This window comes from Nomascus leucogenys, chromosome 13, assembly GCF_006542625.1.
Source record: "Nomascus leucogenys isolate Asia chromosome 13, Asia_NLE_v1, whole genome shotgun sequence".
NCBI classification, from domain to species: Eukaryota; Metazoa; Chordata; class Mammalia; order Primates; family Hylobatidae; genus Nomascus; species Nomascus leucogenys.
In genome coordinates this window covers 77,179,682-77,194,829 of record NC_044393.1, presented here as the reverse complement: position 1 = coordinate 77,194,829, position 15,148 = coordinate 77,179,682, and the positions used below count along the sequence as shown (strand labels likewise).

Here is a 15,148-nt window from a genome sequence, read left to right as displayed (position 1 = left end):
TGTTCGGGGGCTATGGATTGTTCAGGGCAGACTCATTCCCATCCTGGGGAAAAAAACCTCAAAGATGTTGCTGCTGGCAGAGCCACAGGAGCAGCCGCATTTTTGCATGTGCTGGTTCCTGCAATGGATCTGCACAAATCCAGGGCACTGTCAACATGCAGTGGTTAGAAATATTCTGCCTGCTTGAGGGCTCTGGGCCTGTGACAGGAGTCACTCCTCTGCCCTGTGCAATGACACCCTAGCCTCCTTCGTCTGAACTGGGACCCCAGCTCACCCTGCAGGCCCCCAAGGGCCAGGCCTGCTGGGATGGACACCCTCCAAGGTGAAAGCCATGACGGAGAGAAAAATCATAGGCCTGGGGCCAGGAGCCCTGTTTTCTATTCCTGGCCCTGCCATTAATAAACTGGGTGACCTTGGGCAAGTCACTTTATCTCCCTTCTCATCCTATAAAATGAGTTTGGACAGTGATAGCCAATTCTTGAACTTGAGAACTCATCAGAATCACCTAGGAAACTTGTTAAAGTGGATCCCCAGGCCCCACCCCATGGGGATTGGGGTAGTAGGTCTGGAGTGGCACTTAGACACATGTATATTTACATGACAATGAATTTAAAAAGACCACTGGAAACACTCACAAATGGTTAAAAAATTCCATAGTAGACAGAGATTATAATAAAAAGCAGCGCTTCCCACCCCTAGTGTGCTACCTACAGGCAACCACTTTTAATCATGTTTTTGATCTGATGGTTACTATCTTATTGCTAAATAAGAAGCTAGTTCTTGTTTTATCAACTTCAGACATTACCCATTGTCTTCCTGCTATGATAGATGAGGACTCAGCTCACTTACCCCCCCACCACTCCTAATATAGTTCTGGCACTATTTTTGGAAGCTGTAGTTTAACGAGCACCCCAGGTGATTCTGATGTAATTGGCCTGCCAGCCACACTTAGTGCCTAGTGAGACCTGGTGGAGACACCACAGTGCCCATGGCCCATTTCTGAAGCCCCTGGTTCTGCTTGGCTTCTGGACTTGCTGGTAGGCCCTTACCCTACCTGTGGAGGCTCAGAAAGGCTGGGCACATGGGTCACACGGACAAGCACACTGTTCTGGGATTGTTGGGGACGGAACTGCCTTGCCCCATCATCTTGCTTCCCCTTCTCATCTCATGTCACCTTCTGCCCCCAGTTGCATAATTAGGATGAGCAGATTTCTCCTTTAGGGCCTGACACAGCCCTAGCAGACAGCCCAATGTCTGACTTCTTTCTAATAATCAAGGAGTGGTGTATTCATACAATGGACCACACAAAATGCACAAGCTAAAATGAACCTAACCACGCAGATGAATCTCACAGGTGTGCTGGGTGGAAGACATCAGGCACATAAGAATACATATGGTTTGAGTCCCCTTATGTAAAATGTAAAGCCACGCAAACCAAGAACAACAAAACAAATCAACATAAAAATATAACAAACAAAATAGGCCAAAATCATCTACTAGGATAGAAGTCAAGAGGGGTTACTTTTGGGGGTGAGAGAGGCTGTGGAGGGGCGCATGAGGGGCTGCTGATGCTTTTTGGTGTGTGTGCTGTTTATGTGGGTAATGTTCACTTTGTATTTGAGCGGTACCCTTTTCATTTGTGCACCTTTTCGAATGTGTCTATTTCCTTATAAATGTTACCTCCCTTACAGGAATGAAGAAAAACCAAGCAGCATTCCTTCCTCCCTCCTAAACTCCCCCTTAAACAAGCCCTTCCCGGGATAGGACCAGGCAGGCTGAGGAGGCCAGAAACATGCCTGTGTGGTAGAGTGGGGTTGGGGAGGTGGGTTTAGGGCTGGAGCCCAGAGACCTGATCCTGCCAGTCTTGATGTATTCCAGAGTTCCAGCCTGGTGCCTCACAGAGCAAAGCTGCCTGCCGGGTCAAGGAAGTGGCTGGAAATGAGGCCCAAGCATGTTCCCTGGGAAGGATGACAAGATACTCGCCAGCCAGGACCCATGTGCCTTCTTCCCCACCTGTTTGCAGCCAAGCTGTCCAGGGAGAAGGTGGTGTAGGCGCCCCCAGCCCGCCTCCCCAGGCTGCTGGCCAACCTAGTGTAAATATTATTATACTCCTACGCATCTGAATACATTAATTATTAAAACACATGCCACCCAGGGTAGTGCACTGTAATTAGGTTCAAATTAAATTAGCATCCTCTTGTAATTAGGACATCAATAACCACTCTTGAGGCACCAGCTTTCCAGCCCATCCCCATTGCTTCCCAATATGGGCTAATGCAAAAAAAAGGGGTCCACTCTCTCCCCAGGACGCAAAAATAATCAAACCAATAAATAAAATGGAGGCAGTCGCGGGAGCCCTTCTCTCCACTGCCCGCCTTCGCTACTGATCCTGTACACTAGCAAGAGGAGGGAGATGAGGTCGCTGCGGAGGAGTCTCAGCCACCAATACTTCCCTGGTGGCTTTCCCAAGCCCTGGGCTCTGCTGCATCCACCCTCAGAGCCCAGGTGACTCCTCAACCTGCCCAGAGATAAGTGATGCCTTCCCGCCATCTGCTAGCCCCAGCTCTTCTCCTTTCCTCTGGGAAACTTCCCAGCCACCTGGGCCAGGGCCTCTGTCCCTTAAAGTCCCAGAGCACCACCCACTGCTGTGGCTTGTTATAGACAGCATGGCATCTGCTGCCTCCTTGACAGCCCAGAGAGATGACCTTGGCACTCACTGGACCCAACACTGTGCTTGGCACTATCTGGGTCTTAATCCCTGCTCGAAGGAAGCCTAAATGGATGGGTAACAGGTGCTCAAGAGACTCCACTATTCAACAGGAAAGGTGGATGGAGAAGCCCCACGATCCTGAGGCCAAGGTGCAAGTTTTATAACTCAGGGGGTGTGGGAGGAACCCGTGGAGAGCTTTTTCTGGCTACTGGTGCAAGGGCTGGTGCTGAGTGGACAGCTACAGATGAAAATAGAACATGCCGATGTGTGCGCACTCTGTGAGTGCCTCCTTCAAATCTGCACCCTTGGTGTGTGGCTTGCCTCACCCTGGTCCCAGCCCTATCCAGGTCACACCTCAGGAACTTGGCAGATGTGATACAGAGAGAAACACCAAGTTGGGGTCAAAACCAGACAAGCTGCGGTAGCACCTTCCTGCCTGGTGACTGATCTGACCTTTGTCTCAACCAGCCTTGGAAGAGAAAAAAATCAGAAGTGGGAAGGCTCAGGCATAATTTCAATTGGAAAACTAAGGAGGGTTTATCCTTGGGTGCAGATGTAACCAAGGCAACTGTGAAGACCGCGAGATGATTTCAGACCCTTTCACAAAAGAGCAGGCTGGCATCTTGCCCTCTGCCGATTGTGTTCACTGTGAATACACGTCGCACCCTACCAGAAGCACCTTGGAGGTCAAGAAATAAGTGAGATGGGCATTCTCTTCTTGATGGATAAAAATAAAATCAGAGACCACGGTGAGAGTGTGCTTCTCTGCTTGGGGCAGGACAGCTTCTCCAGGAGTGGGCATGAAGAGAATCACACCAAGTCATCATCCACACCCCTCCTGACTTCCTGGGCCCCCTAAGGGGCTGCATGTAGTCAAGGGAAGCACAGTTTACTGGACCATAAAGGGTCTGATTCAGACAGTATAAGCCAGCTAAGCCGGAGGCGCTGCAAGTAGAAACTGTAAGTCCCCAAGAGGACCAAGGGAAACTAGTGTTTCTAGAGTTGAACTGACTCAACATTTCTCCCCATGGCCCCTCCCACCCTCACCTCTCTTAACTATAGCGCACCTTGAGTATAAGCAGCACACATGAGAACCCCGTAAGAGCCCTGGCCAGAACAAGTGTGTGTTACGGCAGAACCTCCAGCTGAGGAATGAGATCTGGCCAGCCAGGCCCTACCACCTCCACTGACTGTCCCTGTAGCCCCCAAGATCAAAGGGTCAATTTTATATGGCATCTTGGAGCATCACCCCAGATTAGAATGTCGGTGGGATGTGGTGCTGTCAGAAAGACGTGCCACCAAGTTTTACCAAAGTATGTCCCAGGGAGGGGCAGGGCACACAGGTAATGCCGTCAGTGGAGGAATAATGAGGCGCTGGACACCATGGGCGTGGGGAGTGGTGACTCTCACACTTGACTTTCTCTCCCCAGGACTCCTGGCCTCACACCACCATGGCTCCTCCCTCATGGGCTACATGCAGCCTGAGGATTCTGAGCTCCAGGGCCAGTTCTACCTGAGGACTTTTGGGGAGAGCTTATCAAGTCAGACATGAGCAATGGCTAACCTGGAGCAGACAGGCCTCTGACCTGGGACCTGGGTCCCTCTTGGAGAAGCCAGTCCTCCTAGCTCTGGTCTCCAGGGAGGAACCAGGGGGCCTGCGTTCTAATCCACTCTATCCCAGCCACAGCAGGAATTAGGGAAATCACCTCATTTCTCTCAGCTGATTCCCTTTTGAATCCTTTCTTGGGGATCTGGCAGGGTCTGCCTAAGGCCAGGCCCAGCAATTCACAGCGGATAAACTGTCCTGGGTGTTGCTGGCGAAGCTGCTGTAACTCTCTAAGGTCCTGGAAAACAGCCATGTGCAGTAAGTCAAATAAGACCTGTAGCCTCCTGCATGATGGCCATGGTGCCAAGCAGTGCCCTCTGGGTCCAGGAGTTGCTTGCTCAGACTCTGAAGATCTGCCTTGCTTTCCCCATCTGGCTCTATTTTTAGGGAGAATGTCCAGGCATTTGGATGACTATCTTGGGGGTCATTCAAGTGTCCAGGTCTCCTCCTGGCTGAAGCTGCCAAGACTCCATGCTCTGGACCACACTGTGACCAATAAGGGCTGCAGACAGCACGTACTATTTTATTGGGCCTCAAAAGCTTTAAATACAGAATGGGCTGGCCAGGGCAAAGATGTGAACACACTGGCATTTGAGAATGGACGTATCAGAAAAATCACATAATCAACAGTTGGACAGAGAGCTGGGCGGAGGGCAGTCTGCGATAGAGGCAGGTGCCAGCTGGCGGCTGGCCTGGGTGTTAGGATTACTCCCCCCACTAGGACATAGTCTTTGATGTTTCTTCCTGATTTGAGGACTTTTTTTTTAAAAAAAAACCACAAACCTCCAAATAAAACCAACTGGCAGAGACTGTGGATAGCAGTGCCCGTCATCCCAGAGGACAAGGGTCTGCCCCAGAAAGCCTTGGGGTCCCCCCGCCGACAGCCCCAATGCCACCCTACGAGACATTTCCACACACTGAAGCAAAGCTGGACCCAATCTACAACCCCTCTCTGGGGTTTGGAGTTGAAAACACCCTCCTGGCAGAGGAAGAGGGACTGGCGTGAGCGGGGCTGGGGGCCAAATCCGATTCCCTCCTTAGCGGCTGTAGCCAAATTCATCTGCATCATCAGCTCGAAAGTCTCCATAGCGCCACAGGTTCAGCTGTAAGAAAAAACAGACAATAGCTCTTCAGGGATACGGGACCCACCGGAACTCAGAGGGCCAAACCCCTCAACTCGGTACCCTCTGGGGGCCCCCAAGGCAAGAACTCACCCTGGCGCTCTTGGCTGACTCTTGGGCATTCAGGTATTCTGTGATCTGGAGGGACGAGAGAGGAAAGGGAGTGGTCAGAGTTGCCCTCAAATATCAGCCAGCAGGACCCTGCAGAATGCTTAGGTCAGCGCCAGAGCCCTCCCTTGCTCAAGCCTGTCCAATGGAGCCTTAGTTCCCTCAGAGTAAAAGGCAAAACACAATCACATTAGTCTCCTGGCTTTTCCCTTAACTCTTTGCACTAGCTCTTCCGTCTGCCTGGAACGCTCCTCCGGTCACGTCCTCCTGGCTACCTCTCCCACCTGTTTCAGGTCTGCGATTAAAGTATCTCCTTCTTAATGAGGTCTCGGGCAACCCCATTTAAAATTACAACCTAGACCAGGTGTGGTGGCTCATGCCTATAATTGCAGCACTTTGGGAGGCCAAGGCAGGAGGATCACTTGCGCCCAGGAGTTCAAGACCAGGCTGACCCCATCTCTATGAAAAAAATAAAAAAATTTAGCCAGGCATGGTGGCCCATGCATGCCTGTAGTCTCAGTACTTGGCAGGCTGAGGTGGGAGGATCACTTGGGCCAGGGAGTTGAAGGCTATAGTGAGCCGAGATTCCGGCACTGCATCATTGTACTCCAGACCTGGTCTCAAAAGAAACCAAACCAAACAAGAGCAATACAAATACAACCTTCCCCTCCCATTCCTGACTCCTTGGATTCCACTTCTATTTTTTTCACTGCGGTTATCATCTTCTAATATCCTATTTAATTTACTTATTATGTTCATTGTAATTGTTGTCTCCTCATGCTTGAATGTAAGCTTCTCAGGGCAGGGGTGCTATCTCTTCCTCACTGATATACTGTAGGCCCTCAATAAATGTCTGCTGATAGAATGAATAAATAAATGAACATGTTAGGTGTTTATCTCAGGGACTGCGGCAGAAGGAATTTTCTAGATAGCAGAGGCATTATGGGCAGTTTCATATGGGGGTACATTAAGATCTCCAATTCTATAGGGAGGCTGAAGCTGACCTCCTAGGAGCCATCTCCTAAGGAAAGTGGGGGTCTATCCAGAGAGGTTAGGGGTCGGGCTTCTCTTGAGACACAGTGGCAGTCCACAGGGGTGTCTTGTTCTAGTGAGTCATCAACCTGCACAGCCACCAACACATTATGTGGGCTTGCGGTGCGGTGGGGAGAGAGGAAAGGCCAGGAGGGCTGGGAGAAGGGAGAGCAGTGGGCAAATGAAAGAGAGATGAAGAGGAGGAAAGTGTTTGGTTTTCATGCCCCGCCTTTCTTGCCCCTGTCTCTGAGGGAACATAGGGAGAAGCTGGCCACATCCTGCTGCCCTCTCATCACTTTCTGCCGGGAGACAGCAGCTCTGTGGGGGGCCTGAGCGTCCCCAAGTCCGGCCCTCTTGGATGGTTCGCTGATTCAGCCCAGCTAGGAAGCAGGGCTGGTCTGCAATAGGGCCTCAGTGGCTGCTTGGTGAGAGGGTAGAGAGGGACTCAGAAATGTATACTGTTGGGTGGAAGGGGCTGCCTTGTATCCAGAGCCCAAAGCTAATCACCAAAGGCTGCGCAGTGCAAGCTGTTTCCCAGGTACGAGCGCACTGATTGTCACGATCAGCCCTGAGAAGTGGCAAGGCGGCTAGTGCTCCCCTCACTTCACAAGCAGGGAGATGGGGCTCACGAGGCTGGCTTCTCCTCTCAGAACGGTGGAAGCAGGACTCCAAGTCCAAGGGGCTTTCCAGATAGCCAGAGGGTTGTGTGGCAGAGTCTTTCTGGGCCCTTTGGTGCTGCCTCCTCGACACCTCCGGCTCGGGGTGGCACTGGGTGTTAGGAGTTGGTTATTGACTTGGAAGTTGTCTGTTGGAGAGTGAAACTGGGAGAGCGGGAGGGACAGGCCTTGACCCTCTCCACATCGCCCCTGGCAAAGCTTTCTCGCCTGTCACCTGGGGGTACGTGGGGAGGGAAGCTTTCCGCTCTAGTTTGCAGCTGCATTCTCAGCCAAACCCGCAGCCAATTAATTTGGGATGTAATTAGCTTTAAAACAAAAACAAAAAAATGCCAACAAACCCAAATCCATTATCTTTCCCCAGCAGGAACAGCAGGATGGTGGATTCCCTGCTCCCTTCCTGGCTTGTGGAACACTCCCTTTCTCTGTGAGGGTGGTGGCGCAATGCTGGGGCCACCTCTCCATATCACATACCACTTTCTGGAACTGTTTCTCCTTGCGCACCTCCACCATGACCAGCCCCTCCTTCACCAAGCCCAGCCCCACATCGCCCTTGGAATCTGCAAACTGCAGGGTGACATGGGGGCAGCCGGCACTCAGGTGTTCCACGTTGAGCAGGCACTGAGTGTTCTGGATATCCCGAACCACGCTGTCCACGGCGTCCGTGCGGGCATCATCCTGGAGCAGAGACACACTCAGGTCAGAGCAAGCCAGAGAACAACCACTTGGGCCCCAGCTCCTGTCCATGGACTCCCAAAAAAGTCTGGCTAGCAGGGGCCTGTAATTTACTTCCCAGAGAACCCTAGTGAGGTTGGCCAGGCACAGTGGCTCACGCCTATAATCCCAGCACTTTGGGAGGCTGAGGTGGGTGGACCCCTTGAGGCCAGGAGTTGGCGACCAGCCTGGCCAACACAGTGAAACCCCATCTCTACCAAAAACACAAAAATCAGCTGGGCATGGGGTGCATGCCTATAATCCCAGCTACTTGTGAAACTGCGGCATGAGAATCGCTTGAAGCTAGGAGGCGGAGAATGCAGTGAGCCGAGATTGCGCCACTGCACTCCAGCCTGGGTGACAGAGTGAGACTCGGCCTCAAAAAAACCCCCAAAAAAACAAAAAACACAAACCAGAAAGAACCCTAGTGAGGCAGAAACAGGCTCTGGATAGGAAGCCTTCCCCTTTTCTTTTCTTTTCCTTGCCCTCAGCCAGAGACTATTTGCAAGTGACCCCTTTCTTTCCTACCCTGTGCTCCCACCCACCTGCCCTGTGTCTCCGAGGAAAAGTGACTTCTTCCCACTCAAAGCTCACCTACACTTGGTGCCCTTTCACTTCCTACCTCCAGCAGGACCTTGCTCCAGTGCACTAAGCCCATGACATCCTGTGTCTCTGTCTTTTTTTTTTCTTTTTTAAGAGACAGGGACTAGGCCAGGTGTGGTGGCTCATGCCTGTAATCCCAGTACTTTGGGAGGCCGAGGTGGGTGGATCACCTGAGGTCAGGAGTTCAAGACTAGCCTGGCCAACATGGTAAAACCCTGTCTCTACTGAAAATACAAAAATTAGCTGGGCGTGGTGGCGGGCACTTGTAATCCCAGCTACTCGGAAGGCTGAGGTGGGAAAATCGATTCAACCTGGGAGGGAGAGGTTGCAGTGAGCTGAGATTGTGCCACTGCACTCCAGCCTGGGCGACAAAGCAAGAATTCATCTAAAAAAAAAAAAAAAAAAAAAAAAGAGAGAGATAGGGACTGGCCAGAGTGCAGTGGTGCCATCATCTCACTGCAACCTTGAACTTGTGGGCTCGAGCAATCCTCTCACCGCAGTCTCCTGAATAGCTGGGACTAGCTGGGACTACAGGCGTGTGCCATCACACACAGCTAATTTTTTTTTTTTTAGAGACAGGGGCTTGCTGTATTGCCCAGGGTGGTTTTGAACTCCTGGGCTCAAGCAATCCTCCTTGCTTGGCCTCCTACGCTGGGATTCCAGGTGTGAGCCACTGCACCTGACTCCACATGTCTGTCTTCACCGACCTGTTTTGTGATACTTGCCTTCAGCATTGTCTGTTGCATCTCTCCTGACCTTCAGCAACTTTGTGAAAAGGTAGAGAGTAAATTTGCTTATTCTTCATTTGCACCCTTTATCTGGTGACAGTGCCAACCATGGTGTTCACGCAGCTCTCACTCCAGGTACCAGGCACCTTCTCAAAGCTGAAGCCAAGGGCAGCCCCTGGGAAGCCTCAACCTGCCTGAGCTCCCGGGGGATCTGGACATTGTAGACTGGCTTTCTGTTTCTGGGGATAGAGGGTATCCATGACCCTCAGCATGGGTTCTCTCCTTTCTGGCTGCATATGCTGCCTCTGGGCTCCTGTTCTCAGGTGGCAGGACCCCAGCACTTCCTAACACTCTCTCTCCTCCCCATCACACCTTCCACATACTCAATCTGGGCAATCTTGTACACCGCATGGTTTTAACTACACAGACCCATAAATTCCAGGTCTCATCTCACTCCCCAACTGAAAACTGTAAGGCTGCCTGGAGGTCCCACTGCCCAAATTCGCTCCTTCTCATTCTTCTTGGCCAACAGCAACACATCCACACCTAAGAAACCCAGCACCACCTTCGTCTCTAGCCTGGACTGTTACAGTTGTCTCCCACCCATTCCTTCTAGTCCCTCTGTTCACTGTGCCATCAGAACTAACTTTCAGAAACACACTGGACCATGTCACACTTTTCCTAGAAATGGTGCCACATTCCTCCTGCCTATACAGCACAAAGAATAAACTCCTTGCCAGGGTAGACAAGCCCACGACACCAAGGCCTTTCCCGTCTCACCTCCTGCCACTGCCCAAAAGCCCCCTGGGATCCAGCTGTGGTGGTCTAGTCTTTGTCCAAATGCACCCTGGCCTACCTGCTTCTATGAACTAGCTGGAATGCTCTAATACTACCTCCTCAGTGGCATCTTCCTCAACTTCCCATCTCTTAAGTACTATTACTAAGAGACCGTCATAGTTTCCATCTTCTCCTGTCAGCCCATGAGGGCTGCAGCAGCGGCTAAGTGTCAGTGGACAGTCCCCTTTGGAAGAAGGAAGACTCCAGACTCACATCTTGGGGCACCTGGATGAAGGCGAAGGCATACTCCGTGGCTTGAGCTGGCAGCACCCGAGTGCTGAAGGCAGGTGGTAGGGTACCCAGGCGGGTGGATGGCAGGACTTCTCTCTGCAGAGGAAGCAGCAGGCCAACATGTCACATACTCGCTGCCCCCTTGCTCTCTCACAGGACAGCTCTCTGTGGCCAGGCCTCTGGGAATGCTAACTCTGGGCCACCCTGTTCATCCCATGACTTGGTTCCACTTTGCAACATACAAAGGCTCCCCAGTGGGTGAAGCCTGGGGAGAATGTGCTCTGCTGGTCCAGCAGTAGATGGGGAGCTGTGGCTCTACCCTCACTCTGGGCCTGGTGCTGGCACACCTAGTGGTTCCCATGAAAACAATCACAGTATAACTGGACTCTAATCGCTTTTCCATTTCCTCCCAATGCCCTTCTGTCTGTGACATGGGTTCCCTGACTACGTTCCCACAGACCAGGAGGTGCTCCAGCTGCTGGCTAGGTGAGCACACCAAGACAAGTATCCCTGTGGTCACCGGGCCTGCCTGTGGTTCCGGCCCAGGCGTCTGGGTTCACCCTTGTCTGGCAGGAGCTCTTCCTTTGTGTATTCCCAGGAGATGGGTTGGGAGCACGGCCCAACTCTGGGCTCTCTACTAACAGATCCTCAGTCCTAGTACTTGAGGAAGGCATGGGAGGTATGCAGACACGCAGAGCCATGACTCAGGAGCGTCACCCTCCTGAACGACAGCTTTCTCACCAGCTCGCTGCTGTTGCTCAAGAGAATCTCCCAGGAGTTGTCAACAGACTCCCAGGCCCAGCCAGAGAGACTTTTCTCCCAAGGGTGCCAGTCAGTCACTGTCACCTTGTGACTGCCCCTTCCCAGCAAGCCTGAGTTTGGGGATGTGCCGGGGATTAGCGCATAGAACAAACACCCAGTTTAACACCAGGAACTGTGGGTGTAAAGGCCCTCCATGTGCTACAGAGGCCCTGCCCCCATTCTGCAGAGACCTCAGGCAGAAGAGGAACTGTGGGTGTGGCTGGACACTCATCCATGGGGTCTGGATGCAGGACCTATCAGTGCTTGCAGCCACTGGTCATAGACCCCAGTTCTGCCAGGTCACTGAGGGGGCCTGGCCTGTTACACGCACAGCAGAGATGCCCCAATGCTCATTGTTCTCTCGGTAAGCTTAGAGGGACCTTGGAGAGATCAGATGGATTTGACCCGGGGGCTGCTGTGTTTGATATCCCCTCCAACACCCTGGTCCCCAACACTCACGTTGCCGTAGTCAATGTAGAAGACATGTATTTTGGCAGGAGACTCGACTTTCTCTACTCGGGCACGGTACCTGCAATGGCATCATGGGCAGAGCTCAAGAGACAGCCCTGAGGAGTCTGGGCTCCCAGAGTCTCAGCAATGGCGGGGCAGGGGCACAGCATCTCCCTGCCTGGGTTCAACGGGTGTCACAGGGGACAGTTACTGCACTCCATCTAGGCCCAGCCTCGGGCACTGTGGCCACCACCTAATGGAATCAGAGCATAGCTGGGAGCAGAAGAGGGAGAAAGGAGCATGTGGAGCAGATTAATGTGTCCTTGGGGCATAAAGCAACAAGACTAATGACTAGATTGATGTCTGCTGTTTAAACCCAGTGCACTAAACAGCAGCTGTAATTAGCCAGCAGATCTGTCTGGGAGGCCGCAGCAGGGAACACATCCAAGTCACTTCGTCACCCTGGGAAGACCATGGGCCCTCCCTTGGTAGATTACACATCAGCGACCTTCTTCTGGCCTGTGAGCACTGCTGCTCATGTCCTAGACAGCCGGGGAAGAGGGTCGGGCAGCTGGTCTAGGCTTACTGTGGCCCAGCCTCTACCTCAGCCCCCTGTAACATCATTCTTCCTGGGTGGGGTGAGGGGTGTGCTGGACAGCCTGGCTGGCCAGCCAGCCAGCCAGCCAGCCAGGGCTCCCACCCTGGAATCCCCCAGGAGAGAAGGAAGGAGCCACTCTGTTTGGCTGGACTGCAGGGGCGCATAGGCCAGAGCGAGGCCCCAGATGGGCTGTGGGCAATGAAGACGGACACCCAGGAGAGCTGCTGGGGGCCATCATTAACCAGCTGGGGAAACCAGACTGCTAAGGCAACGCCCGAGGCCTGAGGACAGCCCTGCTATCGTTCCTGCTCAAGACTCTGCCTTGCTTTTCCTAGTGGCTTACCATTCTCCATCTACAAATTTGGCAATGCAGAATTCTCCCCTGCGGGGGGCATAGGAGCCCTCTACAGGGGGGTGACTGGCAATGTCATTGCGCATGTTCTCCATCAGCTTCTCCAACTGGGTGCCTGCCAGGGAGGAAGAGGACAGTGAGACCTGGGTCCTGGGTTTCTCGACGGCTCAATAGGGTTTTTCTGGGAGGGGTTGGGGAGGGGGCTCAATGTAAAATTCTGGGGGGCACTGCAGCACTGGCTCTGTCCCCAACACATGTGGGGAAGCCCTCTTGGTCCTCAGTCCAGAGGTTTCATGCCATCTGCCTTCAGAAGTGGGACTGGTGACTTGCTGACACATTGGGCCTTAAAGGCACACACAGCCTTGCCATCTCAGCTCTCCAGTCTGCTGGCCCAGGGTGTGGGAGCCCTTGGGATGTGCCTGAGCTTTGATTAAGGAGGTGGAGAAAGCAAGGAGACAGGGAGCAAGGACAACGCCAAACAGCCTCCTTCAGGGTGAGAGCTGGCCAGCCCGTACCCCACTCCTGCAAGGCCAGCTCCTGGCCTGGGCCACAGAGGTGGTAACTGACAGAAGCCACTGTCCACTGCCTCCCAGGGGGCAAAAGTAGAGATGAAGGATGGGCCCCACACCACCGTGGAAAAGGCCCCAGAATTGAAGCCATGGAAGATGGGGGAGGAATTCTTGGATCAGGGCCTACAGCCTCAGTATTATACAAACTTGGCCCCTCTGACCCTTGTCACCCTGCAAGATACATGCTGAACAGGACTTCCAGTGCTGCTGGGCTGGGGCTCTACTGTCCCACCCTGCTACTCAGGGCCCCTGCTCCACTGGAGGAGGGATTCCCTGCCTTGTCTTTCCCTAAGCACTCTGAGCTTGGGTCAGTGGTCCTGCTGCTTATCTGCTGCTTTTGCCTGTTTTGGCAACACCCAGGGCCTACTCAGTTTTTCTCCCTGGCTCCTTGTAGAATCCTCCCACCCTGACTCTGGGAGGCATCAGTCCCCTGTGGCTTCCCCTTTTCTCTCCCCTCTGGCCCTGATTCTAGCTCAGTCTCAGACCTTTTTTGCCCCTTCCCTCTCAGAAGCAAGGAGGGTGACTATGGATGTGTAGTCTAAGTGTGGGACTCATCTCTTTATCTTCAGGGCCCAAGGCAGTGCTGTAAGGAGGGCGCAACATATGTCTGTTGTTACACTTGCCACAGTCAGCCTTATAAGTTCCCTGCTACTACACTGTGAGCTCCTTCAGGGCATAGAGCATAGCTCACTTCTTTCTGTTTACTTGCACAAAGCCTGGTAGAATCCCCAATGCTTGCAGGGTGCTTAATAATTTAGCTGCATTGAAAATAAACTCTGCATAAGCATGCAGGGATGTATGTCCACTCTTAGGCTGCTGCAGAGGCCACTGGTCCTGCATCTGCACGACAGAGGCCTGAAGGTAGCAGCTGCCCCTCTCCCTACCCAGTGGTCAGCCCGCTATAATTCTCCTTAGACAGTGCTCCTTGCCATAGACTGAAATTCCAGCGGTTAAGAAGCCTTGACAGACAGCTTCCTCCCTAACTTGGTCTACTTTCATTTTTTTGCTCCAAGGCAACAGAAGCAGGACTTTGCCTCCTGCCAACAGGCAAAGCCCTCTGGGAGGTCCTCACAGAGCCTCACTGGTCATTTGCAGCTAATGGCAATGTTTTCGTCAGATCCTTCTTGAAGACAGACTTTAATCGAAAGAAGGGAGACAGGGTGAGAGGATGCCCCCCGAGAGGGGATGAAAGGTTTCAGCAGAGGGGGGCTGTGGATCCTGAGGTTTATCTCCATGGATACCATGGAGCCACCAGAGGGCAGGGGCCTTCCTCTCTGGAGCCCACCACAAATCCCCAGGTGGCCTGCCAGGAAGGGCCTCACTCCCTTCTCTTCCAGCATTCTAAGGACACGCGGTTTTCTCTTTTCTCATGTTTTCTGCCTCAGATTTCTGCTAAGACTTCGGGGGCTTGTTCTGAGTCAAGACGGGTCTTCCCCAGCAGGACCCAGAGGCTGAGTGGAGCCTGCCTGGGAGTGATGGCATCCTTTTGCTCAAGTTCTCCGGGGGGCTGGCAGGGATTTTGGGGTGCTTCCTCTGCCCAGGAATAGCTCTTGTTCCTACCTAGACCGCCACTACAAGACTCCTTCCCTGTGACATGACCCAGCCCTAGAGGCTGGCCACCACCCGGGTTCATTCAGGCAACTGCTGGAGCAGCTTTCAGCAGGACTGTGGCTGACCTCAAGAGAACCTAATCCCGAAGGCTCATCGGCTCCATCTCTACCCCTCCCCTTCACGTTTTTCCTTTTCATGCACAGCCAGCCCAGGGCCAGGAATGGTCAAGTTTTTCCTGGTGAAATGACACTGTCACAAAGGCAGCTGCCTGGGAAATAGCATTAGAGGGAAGTGGCTGAGATGGGGCTGGAGTGGGCCTGGGGTGGGCTGAGGAGGCTCGGCAGAGCTGTGTCCTGCCATCTAGGGGACTACCCAAGTGCTGCTGACATTTCCAGCCCCCTCTGCCCACCATGATTTGTTTCCTGGGACCCAGAGGCAGCTCTAAGAGCTTTTCCTTCTGCTC

The 15,148-nt window shown here is 52.9% G+C and overlaps 1 protein-coding gene across 1 annotated transcript in view; it reads right to left on the bottom strand.

Annotated features, from left to right (window-relative positions):
• Positions 1-4,809: 4,809 nt before the first annotated feature.
• SND1 (staphylococcal nuclease and tudor domain containing 1) overlaps positions 4,810-15,148 on the bottom strand; it is a 440,010-nt gene continuing 429,671 nt past the window's right edge. Inside the window, exons 19-24 of the mRNA XM_003261285.3 lie at positions 12,557-12,680; positions 11,625-11,694; positions 10,347-10,460; positions 7,726-7,929; positions 5,531-5,575; positions 4,810-5,419 (exon numbers count right to left, since the gene is read on the bottom strand). Of these exons, the coding sequence (XP_003261333.1) occupies positions 5,354-5,419; positions 5,531-5,575; positions 7,726-7,929; positions 10,347-10,460; positions 11,625-11,694; positions 12,557-12,680 (623 nt within the window). The 3' untranslated portion in view covers positions 4,810-5,353. The remainder of the gene's footprint in view (positions 5,420-5,530; positions 5,576-7,725; positions 7,930-10,346; positions 10,461-11,624; positions 11,695-12,556; positions 12,681-15,148) is intronic.